This window comes from Oryctolagus cuniculus, chromosome 7 (assembly GCF_051225735.1).
Source record: "Oryctolagus cuniculus isolate XC-2025 breed Fujian yellow rabbit chromosome 7, ASM5122573v1, whole genome shotgun sequence".
Taxonomy (NCBI): domain Eukaryota; kingdom Metazoa; phylum Chordata; class Mammalia; order Lagomorpha; family Leporidae; genus Oryctolagus; species Oryctolagus cuniculus.
The window spans coordinates 115,212,256-115,237,466 of record NC_142873.1 but is presented as its reverse complement, the minus strand read 5'-3'; the positions used below and the strand labels follow the sequence as shown (position 1 = coordinate 115,237,466).

The 25,211-nt window shown below is 40.7% G+C and overlaps 1 protein-coding gene across 10 annotated transcripts in view; it reads right to left on the bottom strand.

The window, feature by feature from the left end:
• The window catches only part of OMA1 (OMA1 zinc metallopeptidase), a 79,986-nt gene that overhangs the window by 14,538 nt on the left and 40,237 nt on the right, over positions 1 to 25,211 (bottom strand). For 8 of the 10 annotated variants that reach the window (XR_016237340.1, XM_070078439.2, XM_008265179.5 and 5 more), the window contains one exon: positions 10,312 to 10,461. The exons of the other annotated variants lie outside the window; for them this stretch is intronic. Coding sequence is in view for 7 of the 8 variants with exons in the window: in XM_070078439.2 (XP_069934540.2) it covers positions 10,312 to 10,461 (150 nt within the window). In the remaining variant the exon portion in view is untranslated. The remainder of the gene's footprint in view (positions 1 to 10,311; positions 10,462 to 25,211) is intronic. 10 annotated transcript variants of the gene reach the window in all.

Sequence of the window (25,211 nt, the reverse complement as noted above, 5' to 3'; positions counted from 1 at the left end):
TGCAGAAGCTGTTTTCTTCTCTCCCAGCGCCATATTGTGGGAGAGCAGATGCATAGAATAAGTCTTAATTCCAGTAACAGTATAGTCCGAGTTGCTCCCCACAACCTATAAGATGTTCTTGCCAAAACTTGACTTCTATTTACAGGTATACAGAGAAATAGGTTAAGACAATATCATGAAGCAGCAGCAAGAAGATAAATCTAGAGTCTAAAACCTGAGACTGGATTTATTCAACAGGTCAATAACATGTTTAGAAACAAAAGGGAAGGGACACTGTTCTAAAGTCAGGGAGGCTTAAAGGACATAAGGATCAAATGCCATGTGCGGACTACAGTGGACCTTAATTTGAACAAACTAACTGTAAAACTACATTTTGAGGCAGAGAAATGTAAATATAGGCAGGATATTTAATTTTAAGGAATCATGATGAATTCCCTCAGGCATGACAATGGTTTGATTATTGAAGAAAATGATACCACATTCTGAAATGCATATGGAAGTTGATACTGAAGGAGTTCAGGAAGTCCCGTCCCAAAATACGACACTGTGTTATGGTGATGACTTTGAAGTGGGGACACCAGGAGAACAGCTGATAGAAGCAGAGGCTTTCTGTGAGTGCCTCTTATCTACCTGTAGACCAAACTACTCTCTATTTTTACATGTTGCTTTTAAAATTTTATAATAAGAAAACTAAATTTAAAAAAAAATGCCTGGGCCCAGCGCTATGGCACAGCAGGTAGAGTCGCCACCTGCAGTGCCGGCATCCCATATGGGTGCCAGTTTGAGACCCAGCTGCTCCACTTCTGATCCAGTTCTCTGCTGTGTCCTGGGAAAGCACTACAAGATGGCCCAAGTCCTTGGGCCCCTGCACCCACGTGGGAGACCTGAAAGAAGCTCCTGGCTCCTGGTGTCGGATTGGTGCAGCTCTGGCCATTGTGGCCATCTGGGGAGTGAACCAGCCAATGGAAGATCTCTTTCTCTCTCTCTGACTCTGCATCTCTGTAACTGCCTTTCAAATAATAAATATATTTTTTCAAAAATGCCTTTCCCTTCTCTGTCGTTGCTGCTTTTCTGTCACTTTTGTCCTTCTGCAACTTCATCCTTGATTTTACATCTGTGTTTTTAGTTGTAACTGGCTTATGAGAGATTTAATTGTCTTCCTAGAAAATGAAACCAGTCTGTTTACCACCACCTCTATTTCCAACTCTGACCCTATATTTCTTATCTTTTTTTTTTTAACTTATTTGACAGATAGAGTTAGACAGTGAGAGAGAGAGAGACAGAGAGAAAGCTCTTCCTTCCATTGGTTCACCCCCCAAATGACTGCTATGGCCGGAGCTACACCGATCCGAAGCCAGGAGCCAGGTGTTTCCTCCTGGTCTCCCATGAGGGTGCTGGGGCCCAAGTAGTTGGACCATCTTCCACTGCTTTCCTGGGCCACAGCAGAGAGCTGGACTGGAAGAGGAGCAACCAGGACTAGAACCTGGTGCCCATATGGGATGCCGGCACCACAGGCATCAAGTGAGCCAGGGTGCCGGCCCCGATCCTAAATTTCTGAAAAAACTCATGCTTCTCAAAAAGTCTAAGGAATTCAGCACTAATCACTTCAATACAAAGATTCAGCCATAGATTTAACAGAAATGAATGAGAATAATGTGTTCATACTCTAAGAGAAAGATGCAGGGACCGCATACCTACTTAATGGCAACAAGAATTTCTGTTTACATACTGTAGGGCTAGGGGACCCCTAGGTAGGAATTTATAGGGGGACCCAGTGGCGAACTTCCCCTTTTTTCTTCCTTATTTCAGGGACATAGCCTATTCACATGCCAATTAGATTCCCTTCCAAGTTCCTGGACATGGACACCTGAGCTTCTCTAACCCCAAACCCCTTCACTTCTTGTGCTCCTGTGCAGTCCCTCAGACCAGTCCTCGCAAGCTCATACGCCAGGCTCATACTCCCACCCCAAAATGAAGAACCAAAAGGGAAAGTTAAAACCCCATTTAAGATCAGGGGCCTTCTTCCTCAGATGGACACCCAGCTCTGGGCCCCTACCGGTGTCTAGTGAGTCAGAGAGCTTTTGCCCAACCAAGTACTTTGGCTTTGCAGTTCAGACTCTATTTCTGTGCTCTAAGAAGCCAAGAACGAGGTAATGCTCTCAGGACACAGTATTTAACACAGCAGTATCAGTCTGATAGCATGCATTCATTGGTTATCTTTTGCTTGAGAGGGAAACAGATGACAATAGGTACCTTTCTCTGAAGGGCAGAGAGAACTTCCACTTTGACTATGACCTTGTTGGAATAAGATCGAAGTCAGTGAACTCAAAAGGCTTCCATAGCCTTGGCAACTCTTGACTAGAGCCTAGGGAGATTACTGACGCCATAAACAAGAGTGTCAAATTGTTAAGTCAACAACAGGAGTCACTGTGTACTTACTCCTCATGTGGGATCTGTCCTTAATGTGTTGTCCAATGTGAAGTAATGCTATAACTAGTACTGAAACAGTATTTTACACTTTATGTTCTGTGTAGGTGCAAACTGATGAAATCTTTACTTAATATACACTAAATCGATCTTCTGTATATAAAGATAATTGAAAATGAATCTTGATGTGAATGGAATGGGAGAGGGAGTGGGAGATGGGAGGGGTGCGAGTGGGAGGGAAGTTATGGGGGGGAAGCCATTGTAATCCATAAACTGTACTTTGGAAATTTATATTTACTAAATAAAAGTTAAAAAAAAAGAAAATAAAAACAGAGCTGTGAAAGACTGAAATAGGCACAAAAGATCACTAGGTGACCTACCAAGTGTATCCTGGGTTACCTCCACCTTTCTCAGGGTCTTCGTACTATTTTATCACTCTGTATACTGTAGAAAATTAGTAATACTGAAACTTATGGCTATCTATAGAAATGGAAATAAACTAGGTCTGATTACTGCCTGTGAATGCAGGAGTTTTACATTAATTTGTGGTCTTATTTGCCTATATATATCTATTTTTCGATTCACCTTTGAGTCAGTGGCAACAGATTATGTTTCCCTCACTCATTAATGAATTAAATAAAATCTCAGATCTGTTCATTTTATATTTATATGAGTCATGATTTCAACTTCTTAAAAATTTATCATCTAACTCATTTCCTTTCCTTTCACAAACCACAATAGAAATTGGAGTCTGGATAGTTTTTGAAGTAGTCTAAAATTAACATGCATAGATATCTGAAAATGTAAAGTAAGAAAAATATTTAAAAATTCAAAATTAAGCTCACCTTGCCATACATCAGTTGTCTTCTGAAATGCTAAGAAGGCTTTCAAACAAAAACATTGTATGATTAACCATTTCTAACATATGAGAATAATGAACTTCTGTCAGGGGCGACAATAGCGATGAATTTAAAGAACATTATGCCAGATGAAATAAGCCAGCCACGGAAAGGAAAACTCTGTATGACCTTGCTTGCATGTGGACTCTAAAGAAGTTCAACTCACAGAATTTGAGAATTGTGGAACGGTGGTTATCAGGGGCTGCAGGGGCAGTTGTGATGGGGAGACACTGGTCAAGGGGCATAACAGTTCAGTTAGCAGGAATAAGTTCTGGAGATCTATTTATGGTATGGCGACTACTGCTAAAAATATTGCACTACTTGACATATGTTAACTGAAGACTATAAATGTTCTCACAACAACAACAAAATGTTTGTGAGGTGATGCCTATGTTAGTTTGATTTGACAATTCTACAATGTATTCAAGTATCAAAACACCAGTTTCATCTTATAAATAGAAACAATGACAAGTTAAAATAAATATATTTAAGAACAAACACATGGAACCAGCATAGTGACATAACAGGTTAAACCATCACCTGCATGCCAACAACCCAATATCAAAGCTGGTTCAAATCCTGGCTGCTCCATTTCTGATCTAGCTTCCTGCTAATGCACTTGGGAAAGCAACAGAAGACGGTTCAAGTACTTGGTCCCCTGCCACCAACATGGGAGATCCAGAAGCAGCTCCTGTCCCTAGCTTCAACCTGGCCTAGTCTTGACCTTTGTGGCCATTTGAGGAGTGAACCAGTGGATGAAAGACCTCTTTCTCAGTCTCTCTGTAACTCTGCCTTTCAAATAAATAAATCTTTAAAGAAACAAAAAAAGAACATACGTGTATTTAAGAAAAGACGACGACAATGAACTGGCTGCATTTATTTCCAGCAGTGACTAAAATGTTTATGAAACAACTGCTGGTACACGTCAGGTTTTTCTAGACATTACACATTAAGTAAAACAGCAATTATTTATTCATAAAAATAAATGGTAATAATTAAGTTTTTTAAAAAAGTAATACCAGAGAGGCTTCATGATTGGACTAAAAGCTTCTTTAGAAAACAGAAAGCAAGAAATTTCTAGGGGGGAAAAAATCATCTCTTTTTTTTCTAAACGTGTTTTTCTAAAAATATCATTACTTTTCTCCCCTTTTCCCCAGAAGTAATTTTTTCTAATAGCCCATTCATTTTAGCTTCAAGTAGATACACATCACATGCACCATAATGTTTTTCTTAAGGTTTTAGACAATGTTGCTGTCAGGTTGCCTGGCTTTATATGATTCAGAGGCCAATTCAATTACAGCAGCTGCTATGATATTTGCCTTTTCCACAACACTCTCCATGTCAGACAAAATGAAATTCTGTAAGGTGAACAGGGTGTGTCTGGGTACACTGGCCAACACAACATTTCACTTCAGTGGTAAACACTCCCATATTTCTACTCACGAGATCTGTAACACTAATGATTTATTCATTTACTTCATCCCAATTATAAACGCATAAGAACAATTTACATGTAAGTTCAAACCCCAAGCTTCTTGAAAGTTTAAAGGATTCAAAATAAAATGAGATTAAAATGAATGTATTTACAGCCTGTCTGCCACTGAGTGAGTCTAATACCTAGATACTGAATGTAGTAAATCTGAACACCAAGATTGAAAATGGCTTACAAATAAAACTGTCATTGAAAGCTCTAAAAACATTAAGAAATAAATCCTATTCAAATTAGGAGTATAAAAACATAATCCTAAACAACTAATACTCCAAATGTTTTTCCTGTTTTTTCTATCATTCTCCAGCCCCTTTACCTCCCAAAAAGGGGATGGCAGAGAGGAAGGGGGAGGGGGAAGGGGATGGGGAAAAGGGAGGGCTAGATGGGAGATGGGGACAGGAAGATAAGGGGAGAGGGGGAGAGGTGTTGAGGGAAGAGAATAAAAACTTCTGTTTAAATGCTTTTGGTTTTAAAAATAAATCTTTCAAGCTAATCTCCCTTACTCACATCTATTCATACCTTATAAAAATCCTTGCAAAAAAAAAGTTTTAACAACTATCTCTTTCAAGGACAAATTATGGTACGCATAAACTTAAAGCCTGAACAGCGTAACTATAATTTTAAAACTGTCACAGTATTATACATCAACAGGTTGATTCAACATCTGCTCTTCAATTTTTCACCCAAGTTGTTATGGAAACCAAAATACGTGGGATCTGTTTCCTAAATTTAACTGATTATTTCAAGTAAATAAAATTATAACACATCAGCTTATTAACTATAAATAATATAATTACTATAAACCTATATTTATCCTTTTTAAATGCTAGTGGATCACAGGATTATATTTCATGAGGCATCTACAGACATTTTATCTCAGAATTCACATTAAAATAAAAGAGCAAAGGTATTCTTATTTCTAGTTTGGGTGCATTATCTTGATTTAGGAACAAAACAAGAAGGGAACTGGTGCTGATGTATTCCAAAATTATACCACTGTCCTCCTCTGAGGAGCTGTGGAGCTCGTCAGACCCTGTCACCTCTCCAGTCCTCAAAATCCTCCAGCAACGCCCTACTCTAAGCAAAAGCCAAAGTCCTTACGGGGCCACAAAGACAGGGCGCCCCCTTCCCTTGACTACCCCACCCCAGGCTGTCTGGTCTCCTTGCCATTCCTCCTATCTCAGGGCCTTGCCCCCACTCTTCCATCCACAGGGAAGGCTCCCACCCACAGCCTAACTCGTTCATTTACTTTAAGTCTGCGTTCAATTATCAGCTTCTCAGGGAAAGCATCTCTGACCAATCCTATTTTAAATTGCTGTATCAGCAACTCTCTCATCTCTGCTCACACATCACTCATCTGCTAAGGACTGAACTTTTTCCCCATAAAATTCATGTCTGGAAAACCTAACTCCCAATGTGTATTTGGAGGTTGGGCCTATAAGGAGATGATAATTAAGGTTAAATGAGGTCATAAGGTAGGACCCTGAATTCTGAATGGGATTTGTATCTCTATAAAATAAAGACACCAGAGAGCCCACCTCCCCCAGCCCCAACTTATTGTCTGTCTCCCCTTATTGCCGTGTGCTTAATGAAGGAGGAGATTTTGTTTAGTTCATATCACTTACAACATGTGAATAGTAAACATCTGTTGAATACATAAATTTAAAACATCTTAAATGCTAATATACTGGGCTGGCACCGCAGCTCAATAGGCTAATCCTCCGCCTTGAGGCGCCAGCACACCAGGTTCTAGTCCCGGTCGGGGCGCCGGATTCTGTCCCGGTTGCCCCTCTTCCAGGCCAGCTCTCTGCTGTGGCCAGGGAGTGCAGTGGAATCCTGCACCCCATGGGAGGTGCTTGGGTCCTGCACCCCATGGGAGACCAGGATAAGTACCTGGCTCCTGCCTGCGGATCAGCGCGGTGCACCGGCCACGGTGGCCATTGGAGGGTGAACCAATGGCAAAGGAAGACCTTTCTGTCACTCTCTCTCTCACTGTCCACTCTGCCTGTCCAAAAAAAAAAAAAAAAAAAAAAAGCTAATATACTATGATAAGAAATCATATTTTTGTAATGATCCTCCATGAATACAATAAATTTTAAAAATCAAATTATAAAAATTTGCATTGTCATCATGCAGCCATAGAATCTTGCTTTCTTGGTTCTCTTCCTATGAATCTGGTCTACAATAGGCTCTGTCTTCCTCCCACCAATTAAATATGGGAAATACCTAATATTATAAATCTGCACTGGATCTTCTCTACTCACTATGCAGGTGAATGCTTCCACTTTTATTGGTTCAATTATCAGCCCTTTGGGGGTGACTCTGAAATCATCACCTTTTGCCCAGGCCGGTCAGTGCTGTACTCCCAACCACCGTTGAAATGCGTATCACTTAAACCACAATGTACGAAAAATCAAAGGACAGGAGCCTCAGGTAGAATATAATAACACACTTACTTGTGCAGAAAAGAATCCTAAATAAAACATATTAATTTTAAAATGTAATCTATGTAGTATACAGACTCACATAACTCTACACACTGCCTGAGGATTTGCTTTCTTTCATTACAGAAATTAGACCTATGAAAGTACGGAATTCCAATCTCTGAATTATGACTGTGTATTCTAATTAACAATATACCCTTGCACTAACTATCAGTTTCACTTCAACCACTGAATTAGTCCCAATATTGTAGTAGAGTTTTATTACTTTCAAATTGAATTTAATCACTTGGGGTGGGAAATATAAGAAATTTATATGAGGCTTTCAAATTAAGTTTCTGAAATAGGATACTTTATTTTTGGAAGAAAACATTTCTCATCTTTTTCTTCATCATTGGTTCCCAAATAACATTTGTTTCTCCAGCCATTTTTCTTCATATTCACCAATCAATTCATTATTACTGACTTCTCCAAAGCATATTTTTGATTTCTCTGAAGATCCTCAGTGATTTGAAAAAATGACAACTCGGAATTTAGGAAAGGCTTCAGATGAAAGTTGGATGGAATTCATTCAGTTTAAATAAACATTATTTTTAGAATTGTACTGGGTTAAAAGAAAAAGAGCAAAAATTCTGAGAGAAAGTCATACAGTTAGGACAGCTGCAGAGACAGGTGAAGGCGTAACAAGTGTGCTATGAGGTCTCTGGGCCTGGGGTAACATGGAGGCGGCTCTCAGAGTCAGAGGACCTTAGCAGAAACCAGTTACTGATGAAACACATCTGTCCCAGGCTCATACTGCTTCATCAAGGGGAATGATTATTATATATTATATCAGGTCAAGTTCACTGCTGTTCCCTTTATATTGTTTCTTCAAGTTAAAAGTATAAATGAAATCTAGCTAGAATGGGTATTACCTTAAACTTTATATCTGTATCCTCCTCAAAATTCTTATGCTGAAATCCTAACCCTCAGGGTGATGAAGCTAGAGGGCAGGGCCTTCGGAAGCGACTAGATCATCAGAGTAGAGCCTCATTACTGGACGTGGTACCCTTATCAAAGAGGCTCCAGAGAACCATCCTGCCCCTTCCACTATGTGAGGTTACAAGGAGAAGAGAGCTGCCTACGCACTGGGAAGTGAGTGTTCACCAGATCCAGTCTTCCAGCACTTTGATCTAAGACCTCCCAGCCTGCAGAACTGTTAGAAATAAAGCTCTGTTGGGTCTAGGCCACCCGGACTACATGGTATTCTACTACAGGCGCCCAAAGATATGTGTTAGGAAACCTTGCCTGGCTATCCCCAATGCTCATAAACGGCAAACACAGTATGCCTAGATTATCAAATCTTGTCATCACTCTTTTCAAACATATCCAGAATCTCATGTTTTTCTCCCCTTTCTTCTGCTACAAGATATCTTGGTATAAGCCACCAAAATCTCTTACCAAGAATACTGTAAGAGCTTCCTAAAGTAGCTCCTTATTCCATCCTTGCTCCACTATAGTCTACTCCACAAAGCAACCCACTGATCACTACAAGACATGAATCAGACCAACCTACCCATGCTCAAAATGCTCCACTGGCTTCTCATGTCGCTTGAAGTAAAGTCCTTACAATAGCTTAGAAGATCTTTCATGGTCTTCGACCTATATCCTTCTCTGCCCTCTATCTACTCCATTCCTGGTGCCTTCTTTGCTATTCCTTGAACACACCAAACATACTTTTTCTTCTGGTCCTCTGCATCAGCTACTTTCTTAGCTGGAAAAATTCTGCTCAGTAGCCAAAGACTTGCTCCCTGCATCCCCCCAGATTCTGTTCAAGGAAGCCTTCCTTGACTTGATTTTTCCCCAATACGCTTCTCAGTGATCAGCATACTGTATGTTTTTTGGTTTGTTATTTGTATTACCTAACTAGAATGGTAGGTCCAGCAAAATAGAGAGTGGTTTTTTTTTTGTGGTTGTTGTTGTTGTTCACTTCCCAGCAACAGAACACAGAACTGTAGATTATCAATAAATACTGATCAAATGAATGAATGAATCTTGTATTCATTTATTACTCCAAACTAGATGTGGATTTTTTTCCTTTATATATTTCTACTTTTTCATAAGTCATATTCTCTGTACTCATCATCATGAAAATCATGCAAATACCAACAACTATGGCTTATTCCCTACATCTAGCATTTCATTCTTTCAATACTCATAGATAAGCAATATTAGCTGAGCTGCATTTGATATCATACAGAAAGATGCTTCCATACTAGCACTGGATCTATTGTGTTTTTTAGCAAATAGTACAATACCAGATATTAAATTCCTAAAGAGTGTTCTGCTTTCGAAAACAACCAGCAAATATAATGCAAGTAAGACAGAAGTGAGCCTATAACCTGGCTTAGAGATCCTTGACATCTACTTTGTGCCAGCATGAAAGCCACAGAAACATTATGAGTGATATTAACAAATCAAGATCTTCAGAGGATAGTAAAAACTACCTAAGAGAAAGCTGCCTCTTTTATTAGAAAAACAAAAACAGAACCCAGACTATATATGCCTCACTCTATGAAGAAATAACCAGGAAGCAAACTAACATGAACAGATCTTTTTCTAAGAAAACAACTGGAATTAATATCTAGTTAACCCAAAAGTTTCGCACAATTCATTACCTTGTAGTTTTCACAAAATGTTTCAATCACCAAGGAAAGATTAAATTATGGTCAATATGTTGAAAAGGAAAATCATATGCTTTATGTTTAAACTTCCATCAAATCAGTTAAAATTAATACCAAAGATATAATATCTTCACCATGGAGATAAGTCAACTGTACATAGTAATTTACTTCTCAAGACTTGTGGACAAACAGGATTTTACTTTTTAATCAAATCCTGTGAGAACTGATAATGCATAATTATAGTAAGCAAAACAGTTCATAGGCTAAAACTCTAAGCAAAAGAAGAAATAGCATTACAAATAAACAATATAGCTTAAGCAAAAGAAGTAATAGCATTAAAAATAAATTATATAGTTTTTTAAAATGTCCTTCCTTACACATTGCTAGCTCACCTGAGGGATTAGCCTATCCAGGTGCTCAGCTCTGTTTCCATGAGACGGGTGCGTAGATAACCATTCTGGCAACTTGGGATGGCCATGGAGGCTATCTGCAAATTCCATCTGCTGCCAAAACACCGAACTGGCTCTGACGTCCACACAAGCCTAAAACCATATTAGTAACAGCACACTTAGCTAATGAGGACATTTTCTAAAATTTACCTGTATGCTACCACATGTTTTAAAACAGTTTCTATCAATATTTTGAAAAACTATTTTGCAAAAAGTAAAAATACACTCATTGCTGAAAAAAAAAAAACTCAAATGATGTGGTATTATAGAAATAAAAGAACTTGGGGCTGGTGCTGTGGTATAGCAGGCATAGCATGGCACTGCCTGCAGTGCCAGCATCCCATGTGGGTGCTGGTTTGTGTCCCGGCTGCACCACTTCTGATCCAGCTCTCTGCTATGGCCTGGGAAAGCAGAAGATGGTCCACATCCTTGGGCCCCTGCACCCACATGGCAGACCTGGAAGAAGTTCCAGGCTCCTGGTTTCGGATCTGCCCAGCTCCAGTCATTGCAGCCATTTGGGGAGTGAACCAGCAGATGGAAGACCCTCTCTCTGCCTCTACTTCTATAATTCTGCCTTTCAAATAAATAAATAAATCTTTAAAAAAATTAGGAAAGTAAGAAAAGAAATATTTCACCTCCCCAACATTCGCAATAATCCCACTCTTGCAAAATAACTTGCTATTTTCAGTATGATGAGTATTAAAGAATGTGTCAAGAGTAAAATCTTCCTCACAAATTAAAAATTTCTGTTCTCATAAAAATAAGGTTGTAAAATACAATGATATTAAACTGTACCAAAGAAATTTTACTTCTAATCTCTATCACTAGAGTAATTAGAGACAGCACAAAAACATACAGAAAAGACAGCTGCATTTTTAATAAATATATTTTTCCTCAATGTCAAAGAATATATTTAATCCCTTTAAAATATCTTATGAAAATATTATGGTTTTTTTCTAAAAAAAAACCACCAAAACAGGGTATATATGTATATAGTGTACCTGTGTGCACCATTCCATACACAGCCATATACATATTCTTTCATATGCACAGAACGTTCCTAAAAGGCTATTTAGGAACTGAACAGTAGCTGCCCTGAGAGCACACTGAAGTAGTTGATGGTAAAGAGGGAGCAGGACTTTTAATTTTGAAGTTTAATACAGTAACATTTTAAACTGTCAATAAGGTGACTTAATGAATAGTTTTATAAGTCTATTCTACTCATTCTTCTTGCCTTACTCTTTCTCTAGAAGTAACTAGAAAACAAGTGATTATATTTCTTAAAAGATTTTGTGATTAAAGCCAAAAATTACATTGTATTTTATGCTATCAAAAAGCCTTAAAATAGCAACTGTGATACCTAAAAACACAAATATAGAATATCATATGGTGATATAGCTAGTCAACATCCATGCCAAATAATTTTTTTTTTTTTTGTAAAGATTTATTTATTAGTTTGAAAGTTAGTTACAGACAGAGAGGGACAGGCTAACAGACAGAGATCTTCCATTCCCAAGATGGCCATACTGACTGGGGCCAGGCCAGGCCAAACCCAGGAGTTTCTTCCAGGTCTCCCACATAGGTGCAGGGGCCCAAACACTTGAGCCATCCTCCACTGCTTTCCCAGGCCATCAGCAGGGAGATGGACAGGAAGCGGAGCAGCCTGGACTTGAACCAGCGCGCATACAGGATGCCAGTATTGCAGGCAGCAGCTTTACCCCTACACCACAATGCCAGCATTGCTAAATCATTTCTTAACAAACAACATTAAAACATTTTTTAATGTGGGAAAAATGCAGAGAAAAAATAAGTTGAAATTCAAGTAAATTTTATTTAATATTTCAAGCAATGTAATTCTTTAAGATCTTTGAGTACTCCGAGTTGAAAAGAACCAAATGGGGAGACGGTATTGTGGTGCAGCAGGTAAAGTCGCCGCCTGCAGTGCCAACATCCCATATGGACAATGGTTCAAGTCCTAGCTGCTCCACTTCTGATCCAGCTCCCTGCTAATGGCCTGGGAAAAGCGGCAGAAGATGGCCCAAGTGTTTGGGTTCCCACCACCCATTTGGGAAACCTGCAGGAGGTTCCTGTTTTCTGGCTTTGGCCCAGCCCAGTCCCAGCCATTGTGGCCACTGGGGAGTGAACCAGTAGATGGAAGATCTCTCTCTCTATCTCTACCTCTCTCTCTGTGACTTTGACTTTCAAATAAACAAATATTTAAAGAAAAGAAAACAACTAAGAACCCAAGGTACTTTACTTTAATACAAAGATATATATATATATATATACACAAATGCATATATAAACAGGAATACATAACATAAATATATACAACATACATATAAATATGATCTATATTTATATATACACATTTATATGTTATAAGATATGTTTGTGCTTATGTATAAAGTATGTGTAATATCTATATCCATGCAGAAATTGTGAATAAATTCTACACACCCACAGGAATGAGCTCCCCAATGAAAAGTTCATAGCCGATGTACTCGACAGGGAAAAATTTAAAGCCACTCCTCTAATATCTGAAACAAGACAAGGATGTCCACTCTCAACTTCTATTCAGCATAGTTTTAGAAGTCCATGCCAGGGCAATCAGGCAGGAAAAATAAATAAAAGGCATTGCAATGGAAAAGGGAGAAATGAAATTATCACTACTTGCTGATGATGTAAAAACCCTGTAGACTCTACCAAAAAAAAGTTTTAGAACTAATGAATTTAGTAAAGAGCAGGATAAAAAAATCAATACATAAGAATCAGTAGTGTTTCTGCACATTATCAGTCAACTATCCAAAAAAAAATAAAATAAAATAAAATAAGGGAACAATCTAATTTACAAGAGCTAAAAAAAATAAAAACACAAAATGCTTAGAAGTAAATTTAACCAAGGTAATAAAAGACCTAGACACTGAAAACTATAAAAGATAGATGATGACAAAAATAAGTGGAAAGATATTCCAGGTTTTAAAATGTCCACATTAACTGTTACGATTTAAATATGCTTTATCCCTCTGAACTTACACAGAAGTTTAATCCTCATGAAAGGATAGTCTCTTCAACAAATAATGCTGGGAAATCTGAACATGCAAATGCAAAAGCAACTGGACCTTTACTTACACCATATGCAAAAATCAACTCAAAATGGCTAAAGACTTAAACATAAAAATCTAAAACCATGAAACTCCTAGAAGAAAATAAGGAAAAATTTCATGACATTGGTTTTGGCATTTCTTTCTTAGATATGATACCAGAAACGCAGGCAGCAAAAGTAACAGAGGGACCATGGCAAGCTAAAAAGTTTCTATACAGCAAAGGAAATAACAGTATTAAAATGCAACCTATGAAATAGAAGAAAATGTCTGCATACACTAGATCTGATAAGAGGTCAATACCCAAAACATACAAAGAACATCTACAACTCAATAGCAAAAAAGTAATAATAGCATAATTTAAAATGGCCAAAGGACTTGAACAGACATTTCTCAAAAAGAGGCATATAAATGGACAAAAGGTATAGGAAAAAAGATATTCGACATCACAAATCATCAGGGAAATAAAAGCGAATGTAATCAAAAACCACAGTGAGAGCTCACTCCCACCTGTTAGGATGGCTATTATTAACAAAATAAAAAGTGTCAGAAGGATAAAAAGAAGCTGGAGCCCTGGGACACTGTCTGTAGGAATATAACATGGTACAACCACCACAAGAAACAGTGTGGAGGTCATTCAACAAATTAAAAATGGAATTCCCATATGATTCAGCAATCCCACTCTGGATATTTACCCAAAAGAGAGTCGAAATCAGGAACTCAAAGAGACATATGCACGCCCCCTCTCACTATAGCATTATTCACAATATCCAAGAGGTAGAAACAACCTAAATGCTTACAGACAGGTGAATGGATTGAGAAAATGTGGTACAAAGTGAATATAAAACAAAATTTTTTGAAAGACTTATTTATTTCTATGAAAGTCAAAGTTACAGAGAGGGACAGAGAGAGAGAGAGAAATCTACTACCTGCTGATTCACTCCCCAAGTGGCCCGAATGCCCAGGGCTAAACCAGGATGAAGCCATGAGCTTCATCCAGGTCTCCTACATGGGTGACAAGGGCCCAAGTACTTTGGCCATCTTCCACTGCTTTCCCAGGCCATTAGTAGAAAGCTGGATATGAAGTAGAGCAGCTGAGACACGAACCAGTGCCCGTATGGGATGTCGGCTGTGGTTTTACCAGCTTTACCACAACACTTACCTAAAACAAAATATTTTTAAGACCTTGAAAGTAAGGAAACACTGCCATTAATGACAATGAGGACATTAAGCTAAGTGAAATAAACTAGCCATATAAAGACAAATACCATATGATTTCACTTACATGAGGTGTCTACAAAAGTTAAACTCATAGCTCTGGACATAGAATAATGGTTGCTAGGGGCTGGAGTAGGAAGAAATGGGAGCTGCTACTGAACGGATACAAAGACTTAGTTACACAAAATGAGTAAGTTCCAGAGGTCTGCTACACAGCATTGTGTGGTTTTTAACAATACTATACTGTACACTTAAAATTTCACAGGGTAGATCTCATGCTAAATGTTCTTTTTTATTTATTTTTATTTATTTGACAGGTAGAGTTATAGACAGTGAGAGAGAGAGACAGAGAGAAAGGTCTTCCTTCCGTTGGTTCACCCCTAAATGGCTGGTGTGGCCAGCGCTGCGCCGATCGGAAGCCAGGAGCCAGGTGCTTCCTCTTGGTCTCCCATGTGGGTGCAGGGCCCAAGCACTTGGGCCATCCTCCACTGCCTTCCTGGGCCACAGCACAGAGCTGGACTGGAAGAGGAGCAACCGGGACTAGAACCAGCACCTATATGGAATACCAGTGCCACAGGCAGAGGATTAACCAAGTGAGCCACGGCGCTGGCCCCTCATGCTAAATGTTCTTACCATAAAAAGAAAGAAAAAAAAAAAACTGACAGAGACCAACAGGAAATATTTGTAAAATAAATACTCAGCTCATCAAAAGCCTAACTCATTTACCTCAATAAAAATGGCAAAGTAAGGAAGCTGTGTGTTCAAGCCTCTGGAAGCGCATAAAGAACGAGTCTCTTTCAAAGCAACCTTTCCTTTTTTTTTTTTTTTTTTTTTTTTTGACAGGCAGAGTGGACAGTGAGAGAGACAGAGAGAAAGGTCCTCCTTTGCCGTTAGTTCACCCTCCAATGGCTGCCGCGGCCGGCGCGCTGTGGCCAGTGCATCACACTGATCCGAAGCCGGGAGCCAGGTGCTTCTCCTGGTCTCCCATGCGAGTGAGTGCAGGGCCCAAGCACTTGGGCCATCCTCCACTGCACTCCTGGGCCATAGCATAGAGCTGGCCTGGAAGAGGGGCAACCGGGACAGAATTCGGCACCCCGACCAGGACTAGAACCCAGTGTGCCGGCGCCACTAGGTGGAGGATTAGCCTATTGAGCTGCGGCGCCGGCCAGCAACCTTTCCTTCTTAAAACAGAACTAATAATGGCCACAGCTGGCCAGAAAAATGTAAGAAAATGTGTGTCAGTAAAGCGCACGGGTCCTGGAACATGTGGTAGAACCAGAAATATCTAGGTTCAAAATACCAGTTATTTGTTACACTTAATGAACAATCACATATATGCCAGGTACTCTTCTAAGTGTATTACAAACAGCAACTTACTAAATGAACTTACTTGATCCTCATAACAACTTCATGAGGTTACATTCTATTACCCTCATTTTGCAGATCACATGAGGAACCAAGGCCCACAGTGGCTACATAATTTGCCATAGGTCACAAGGCTAGTGGGAGTGATAGAGCCAAGATAATTTGGACCCAAGTAGTCTGATGCCAGAGTTCACACCCGTGGACCAATAATTCAGTCTCCATGAATCTTAGATTCACTTGTAAAAGTGAAATTATAGCAGTGGATCATCAGGATATCATGTGATAACTCTTGCAAATAGGCTGTCCAGAACTCAGAACACAACAGACACTATTCCTTCCCACCCTGGTCTGCAAGTAGTTGCCTGGGGTCATTGCAAGGTGCTATGTTGGGTCATAAGTGACAAAGTCATGAATTTGCAAGTAAAGAAGGAGCCAGCTTAATCCAGACCATAATACCAATATTATTATCATGCATGAAAGGACATATTAATTGACAAAGAATTTGCTACTACTTAATTAGAAACTCAGTGGGATATGATATTCATGAAAAGGATGGTAGTTTGGCCGGTGCCGCGGCTCACTAGGCCAATCCTCCGCGTTGCAGCTCCGGCACACCAGGTTCTAGTCCCGGTCGGGGTGCCGGATTCTGTCCCGGTTGCCCCTCTTCCAGGCCAGCTCTCTGCTATGGCCAGGGAGTGCAGTGGAGGATGGCCCAAGTCCTTGGGCCCTGCACCCCATGGGAGACCAGGATAAGTACCTGGCTCCTGCCATCGGATCAGCGCGGTGCGCTGGCTGCAGCGCACCAGCGGTGACAGCCATTGGAGGGTGAACTAATGGCAAAGGAAGACCTTTCTCTCTGTCTCTCTCTCTCACTGTCCACTCTGCCTGTCAAAAAAAAATAATAATAATAAAATAAAATAAAGAAAAAAAAGAAAGAAAGAAAAACAAAGAAAAGGAAAGGATGGTAGTTTAAAAACTATTGATGGCCGGCGCTGCGGCTCAATAGGCTAATCCTCCGCCTTGCGGCGCCAGCACACCGGGTTCTAGTCCTGGTCAGGGCGCCAGATTCTGTCCTGGTTGCCCCTCTTCCAGGCCAGCTCTCTGCTATGGCCCGCGAGTGCAGTGGACGATGGCCCAAGTACTTGGGCCCTGCACCCCATGGGAGACCAGGAGAAGCACCTGGCTCCTGGCTTCGGATCAGCGCAGTGCGCTGGCCACAGCAGCCATTGGAGGGTGAACCAACGGCAAAAGGAAGACCTTTCTCTCTGTCTCTCTCTCTCACTGTCCACCCTGCCTGTTAAAAAAAAAAAAAAAAAAAAACACAACTATTGATATAATTTAGGCATTTCTCAATGCCAAAGTAATACCAGAGAAAAATATATGAATAGAACTAGACCAAGTTGAAAGCTACGGTAGCCAAAAATCTTCATTAAAAATACAAAGACATGGGCCTGGTGCTGTGGCTCAGCAGGTTAACACCCTGGCCTGAAGTGCTGGCATCCCAAATGGACACCGGTTCTATAGCCGGCCGCTCCACTTCCGATCCAGCTTTCTGCTATGGCCTGGGAAAGCAGTAAAAGATGGCCCAAGTCCTTGGGCCCCTACACCCACATGGGAGACCCGGAGGAAGCTCCTGGCTCCTGGCTTGGGATTGGCACAGCTCTGGCCATTGCGGCCATCTGGGAAGTGAACCAGCCAATGGAAGACGCCCCCGCCCCCCACTGTGCCTCTCCTCTCTCTGCCTCTCCTCTCTCTGTGTAACTCTGACTTTAAAATAAATAAATAAATCTTGTTAAAAAAAAATACAAAGACAAAAAGTATCTTTATATTTTGCTACTTCTATTTAGTAGATAGACTCCAAACAAAATCGCTGCCAGTCATCTACCACATCCAGGAGGTACATCCTGACATTAGCAGGTCTGGATCTTTTTAGAATGCCAGTAACACCCTATACTTGTCCCACGTGGTGGGTAAAATGATCACCTGAAGCAATACTACAAGGGTGTGGGAGAAGAACAGTAGGACTCCTACAGCTAGAAAAACATGCTGAGGTTCTTACAAGATGAGAGTTAGAGAAGCCAAAATAGATATCAAAATGGGCATTATTTTAGGGGCAACACTGCAGAAAATAAAATTGTTTCTAATGGGTTAAAACCAGATAGAAAGTTTCACTTCCAATATGAATATAGCTCTATCTTGGAGAGGAAAAACCTTACTATCTGTGAGATCTTTGACAAGTTACTTAACCTGTCTAACCTTTGGTTTTATCTGTAAGATGAGGATAAGTACCTATATCTCAGGGGGTTGTTAGGAAGATTTAACAATTACAAGAATTAACACTAGAGGCTGGCGCTGTGGTGTAACGGGTAAAGCTGCCTGCAGTGCCGGCATCACATATGGTCATTGGTTTGAGTCCCGGCTGCTCTACTTTTGATCCAGCTCTCTGCTGTGGCCTTAGAAAGCAGCAGATGTCCCAAGTTCTTGGGTTCCTGCACCCATCTGAGAGACCCAGAAGAAGCTCCTGGCTCCTGGCTTTGGATTGGCCTGGCTCTGGCCACTGCAGCCATTGGGGAGTGAAGTAGTGGATAGAATACCTCTCTCTCTCTCTCTTTCTCTTTGTGTAACTCTGTCTTTCAAATGAATACATAAATCTTAAAGGGGCCGGTGCTGTGGCACAGCAGGTTAACACCCTGGCCTGAAGCACCGGCATCCCATATGGGTGCTGGTTCCATATCCGGCTGCTCCACTTCCCATTCAGCTCTCTGCTATGGCCTGGGATAGCAGTGGAAGATGGTCCAAGTCCTTGGGCCCCTGCATCCATGTGGGAGACCTGGAAGAAGCTCCTGGCTCCTGGCTTCAGATCGGAGCAGTTCCAGATGTTGCAGCCAACTGGGGAGTGAACCATCAGATGGAAGACCTCTCTCCCTCTCTCTGCCTTTCCTCTCCTTGTGTAACTCTGACTTCCAAGTAAAATAAATAAATCTTTATTGGATGGAAGACCTCTCTCCCTCTCTCTGCCTCTCCTCTCTTTATGTAACTCTGACTTTCAAGTAAAATAAAAAAAACTTTAAAAAAAAATCTTAAAAAAAATTAACACTGACACCCAGAACAGTGTCCTCACCCATGAAAAAACATTATTGTTATGACCATTGTCAATATCACCATCAGTGTTATCAGCACCAACATCATTATCAGCCCCTACTAGGACACTAGTTCATTTCAGTCTCAATCACATTCACAGGTTCATAACCTTCTAGTACTGCTGACAGGATCACTTGTTAAAGCTCACTTTAGTTTGCAACCCACTTCTCTAAACATTTTCCAGTCAATAATTTAAAACTGCTTTTTTCCAACTGAATGTGACAGTCTTGAGATAGCTTCAGCTAAACCACTCAGTGGTTTGCCAATCCCTCTCACTCAAAAGGAAAACAATTTAACAAAAATACGTTATGTACTCCAAAAGAGAGGAAAAATGAGACTCATGGTATTACATGGTTCATGTAAAATCTTTTGCATCTTTTGATTGCCAGCATGTCAATTAATCAATATAATATATTCTGTTTCAAATAAACTTTCGTGTGTGTGTGTGTGGGTGTGTGTGTGTGTTTCTCTATCTTAGGTAAAGTTTTATCATTAGATTCAACACTCAGAACGTAAATTACAGTAACTAAAATTTAAATGCATATACAAAATACCATCTCATTCCTCTGGGTAAAAAAAATAAGATGCTCATCATAATGTACACATTATGAAAGTTACTTTACCACACACCCATTAAATGAGATGCCCTTCAGATTTACTGTTTTTTCCTTCTTAAATAAGTTACAAAGCAAAGAACCTAAAACAGTAACCCAAATAAAACCTGAAGATAGTCAATTTGCTATGATGTACACTCAAACTACTAACCTGGAAAACAAGAGCCAGGGATCCTGCTACTATAACTAGATATATGTTATTAAAGAAAACACTTCACCTCTCTGGTCTCTGGTTTTCTTATCTGTGAAAGGAGAAGGTGGATTAAATTAGCTCCAATTTTCCATCCTCCTCTAAAAGTCTATGATAATACAATATACTACTTTATATTAAGTTTAGAATTTTAAATTTTCTTTTATTTCTGCAAGGAAAGGAGATCCATTACCTAATTCCCTCACTAGATGGAGCTATTGACATAGTTATTTCAGGTTACTTGGAGAACCCAGCAGGTAGTTTCCCAAAAGGGACACTTACAGCATTTAGAACAGACAAATTCTTCCCTGCGAAGGCTTTCCAAAACAGTATAGGATATTTATCACCCCTGACCCTTACCCATCAAGCACCAGTAGTCTCCCTACACCTTACCAATCACTGTGACAATCAAAAGCCATATGGGGAGCAGGCATGTAGCTTAGCAGCTTAGCAGTTAGACACCTGCATTGCACATGGGAGGATTCAATTCCAGATTCCAGCTCAGGAATCCTGCTTCCTGCTAATGCAGACCCTGGAAGGGGGGTGGCAGCTCAGGTAACTGGGTTCTTCTCACCCATGTAGGAGACCTGGATTGTGTTCCCGGCTACCAGCATCAGCTCCAGACCAGTTCCAGTCATTACAGCCATTTAGGGAATGAACCAGCAGATGGAAGTGCATTCTGTCTCAAATAAATTAAAAGAAACTTTAAAAAAAAAAACTTTAAAAAAATCATATGCCAGTGCCCTAGGAGGATCCATTAGATTGTCGGGGTTTTTTTGTTTGTTTGTTTTTTGTTTTTTTGTTTTTTTTTTTTTTTTTTTTTTTTTGAGACAGAGGCAGACAGACAGATCCCATCTGCTGGCTTACTCCCCAAATTCTCAGGAGCCAGGAACTCAATCCAGGTCTCCCTTGTAGGAGGCAGGAACCCAATTACTTGAGCTATCATCTGCTGCCTCCTAGGGTGCCGATTAACAGGAAACTAGAGTCAGAAGTGGCACTGATACTGAAACCCAGGCACTCCAATATGGGATGCAGGTGTCCCAGCCAGAGTCTTTTTTTTTTTTTTTTTTTTTTTTTTGACAGGCAGAGTTAGACAGTGAGAGAGACAGACAGACAGAAAGGTCTTGCATTTTCCGTTGGTTCACCCCCAAGTGGCTGCTACGGCCAGCACTGTGCTGATCCGAAGCCAGAAGCCAGGTGCTTCCTCCTGTTCTCCCATGCAGATACAGGGGCCCAAGCACTTGGGCCATCCTCCACTGCCTTCCTGGGCTACAGCAGAGAGCTGGACTGGAAGAGAAGCAACCAGGACTAGAACCCGGCACCCATATGGAATGCCGGCATCACAGATGGAGGATTAACCAAGTGAGACACAGCGCTAGCCCCCAACCAGAGTCTTAACTGCTACCCCAAACAGCAACCCCTAAATCACTTCCTTTTTGTTTTTTAAAATACACTTGAAAGGCAGAGAGAGAATATTCTATCTCCCATCTGCTGGTCTACTCCCCAGTGCCTACAATGGTTGGGACTGGGCCAGGCCAAAGCTAGGAACTCAGTCCAAGTCTCCCACATGAGTGGCAGGAACCATTATCTGCTCTCTCCCAGCATTCACATTAGCAGGAAGCTGGAATCAGGAGTGGAGCTGGGACTCAAACCAAGGCACTCTGCTATGAAATGCAGGTGTCCCAAGTAGCATCTTCACTACTATGCCAAACACCTACCCCTGCTCCCAGTTTAGAACCACTAAAAAAAACGAGTTTTCTTTTCTAAACTTGAAAAGCAGACTCAAAAATTAAAATGGATGATTTAGTTGTAAATGACTGTAAAGTGTCAAAATATCTACAGTGACAAATGAACACACATACCCAACAAAATCAAATACTTAACATCTTGTCAGCTGATAACTGAACAGCTAGTTACTCCATGTTTAACTCACACCTTAGTCCTAATTGTCATTAACTATATTAATCATTCAGATGATTTATATAACTTCAAATGACAAATTAGAAGAATTCCTAGGCCGGCGCCGCGGCTCAATAGGCTAATCCTCCGCCTTGCGGCGCCGGCACACGGGGTTCTAGTCCTGGTCGGGGCGCTGGATTCTGTCCCGGTTGCCCCTCTTCCAGGCCAGCTCTCTGCTGTGGCCCGGGAGTGCAGTGGAGGATGGCCCAAGTGGTTGGGCCCTGCACTCGCATGGGAGACCAGGAGAAGCACCTGGCTCCTGGCTTCGGATCAGCGCGGTGCGCCAGCCGTAGCGCGCTGGCCGCGGTGGCCATTGGAGGGTGAACCAACGGCAAAAAGGAAGAACTTTCTCTCTGTCTCTCTCTCTCACTGTCCACTCTGCCTGTCCACAAAAAAAAAAAAAAAAAAAAGAAGAAGAAGAAGAAGAAGAAGAAGAAGAATTCCTATAAAATGTAAATATACAAAATCAACTCACAATCAATAAGCAGAGCAGAAGTAGAGACAAGCTTTGGCAAAGTGAGCTGCCTACTCTGAAAGGAGCTCACGAGTAACTCATTTTAGTGAATTTTCTATAACCTGTTGGGTCCTTGGCCTTGAAAGCTCATAAATCCAGTGGGAAAGTACATAACAAATAGATCTCTCTCTCTGGAACAGATCCCATTACCCAAACTCACAAGACTGACATAAAATCAGAACGCCAGCTTGCTAATTTCCAGAGATAACCATAGCTGCAAAAACTACCAAAGGCACAGGGCTTTTGTGTCCTCAGGTCAGCACATTCTCTCCCTTTTAGGCTAGCTACACAGGAAGCCAGACTATCATCCGAAGGTTGCCTACGAAGGAGAGAATTCAGGAAAGGAGAATTACTTTGTCATATGAATACTAAGTGGCAAGAAGCTAAGGGAGTGTGATGTATCAATGGCTCCCAAAAGAACATAAGCAACAGGAAAGAAATCAGTTCCAGGACAACCAAAAATAAGTCTTTGAGGTATCATTATTCTATTTTTCGGACTAGAAAATAGACTTGAGGTTACGTGATTTGCCTGAGGTCCTATGGAGGACACCAAAGTTCAAACAGAACATGAAGCCCACACTAACCCCTCTACTAAGTGTAAAGTCCTTAATACCACCCACAAAGACGGCCCTGCCTACCTTTCAGGTGCATCTGGCATTGGCGCTCTGGAACTCTGTCCACACTTTAGTCACAGTAAATTCTTAATTCTTGGATGATGCTACTGCTTCTCTTGCTTTTGAGCATGCTAAACTCCCCCACTAACATCTTCACCAGGATAATTACTGTTTATCTTTCCAATCCCCACTTTAAATAATCCTTTTGCATTCTAATCCCATTAGACAAAGTTAATCTCTGAGATAATTTTCCATGAGATGAATGTCCCCTGTATGTCTCTAACATAATCAAACTTTCTTAAAACAATTTATTAAATGTCTCTGTATCTTCAATTTCTGACACGCATGAAGATATTAGGTATCCCTACAACCTGGCAGATAGTAGGCTAGCAGTAAATATATGATGTTCAATTAGTAAGTGAAATCAACAGAACAGATCAGAGAAGAGCCAGGAACCAAGTCTTTAAGATCTGTCTACTGGTTCTATTAACACAGAAACCGAGAGTCTGGAGGCCACTGCTGGCCAATGTCCGCTTAATCTTACCTTGAGAAAGTGACTCTCGCAGGCTATCAGAACTGCTTCTTATTTGTGGCAGGGTGGAAAATGTAATGGAGGAGCATTTGACTAGAATCAACAGAAGTCATAATGAGGCTGGCACAGCTCAAAGATGCTAGTGGAAGAGAAGGAAACATACTGAGATATATTTTATGGACAGAACTGCCAGGACTTGGTGTAAAGGATAAAGAAGAAAGAAGAACTAAGGAAGACTCTAGGTTTTTGCCAGAAGTAACAAAAAGAAGGTGGTAGATTTATTGAGAAAAGAAGAGCTAAGGGCCAACATTATGGTACAGTTGGTTAACTACCGCCTGAAATGCCAGCATTCCACATCAGCACTAGTTCAAACCCTGGTTGCTCCACTCCCAATCCAGCTCCCAGCTAATGCTCCTGGGAAGGCAGCAGAGGATGGCCCAAATGCTTGGGCCCCTGCTACCCACATGGAAGACCTGGGTGGAGTTCTGGCCTCCTGGCATTGGCTTGGCCTAGCTCTGGTCATTTGGGAAATGAACCAGCAGTTCAAAGATTGATCTCTTTTTCCCCTCACTATAACTCTGCTTTTCAAATGAAAAAAAAAAATCTTTTCAAAAAAAGAAGAGGGCTGGCACTGTGACATAATGAGTAAAGCCACCATCTGCAGTGCTTGCATTCCATATGGGTGCCAGTTCAAAACCTAGCTGCTCCACTTCTGATCCAGCTCCCTGCCTATGTGCCTGAGAAAAGCAGTGGAAGATGGCCCAAGTGCTTGGGCCCCTGCACCCATGTAGGAGATTCAGATGAAGTTCCTGGCTCTGGCCTGGCCCAGTCCTGGCTATTGCGGCCATTTGGGGAATGAACTGGCATATGGAAGCTATCTCTCTCTTTCTCTCTCTCGGCTTCTCCCTTCAGATAAATAAATAAATCTTAAAAAAAAAAAAAAGGCCTGGGGGAAATAAAAGAATTAATATTGAATACATTAAGTTTGAGATATTTGTAAACTAAGGAAGAGGAAATAACAGGCAGATATTTGAATACAGAAAATTAAAAGACTAGAGCTGTAAGGACTTTAATTACATCGACTTCAGGAGATAAGTGCAATTACTGTCCCTATCCTACAGATGAGAAAAGCTGGGGCACAAAAAGGATAAATAGCTTGCTCAAGTTCACAACTAATAGTCTCTCTGGCACTGCAGAGTCTCAAATTTGCAGCTCACACATTATCACTACACTTTATTGCTTCTTTGGCAATTGGTTGGCATTTCCATACCTCAGAAAGGTTAAATATTTGTTATACAGGAAAGAAGGGTTGAGGAATGAGGTTTATAATAGAGATTTAATAATAAAAGTTCCTTCCCAAGCCCCAAATAATGACAACCAGTTTTAAAGGATCTATCTGCATAGACACTTGAATGGCCACAGAGAAAATGAATATATATTCCATGTGAAGGTTCCGCAAGGAGCAATCCAGCTCAATATCCTATAATCTTATAGCTAAACTCCCAACCTATGCAGAGAGCGCTCCTGATAAATTTGTTAGTTTCTGCTTATAAAATATGAATAGACAAAATCGTGAATCACAAATTTGGGAA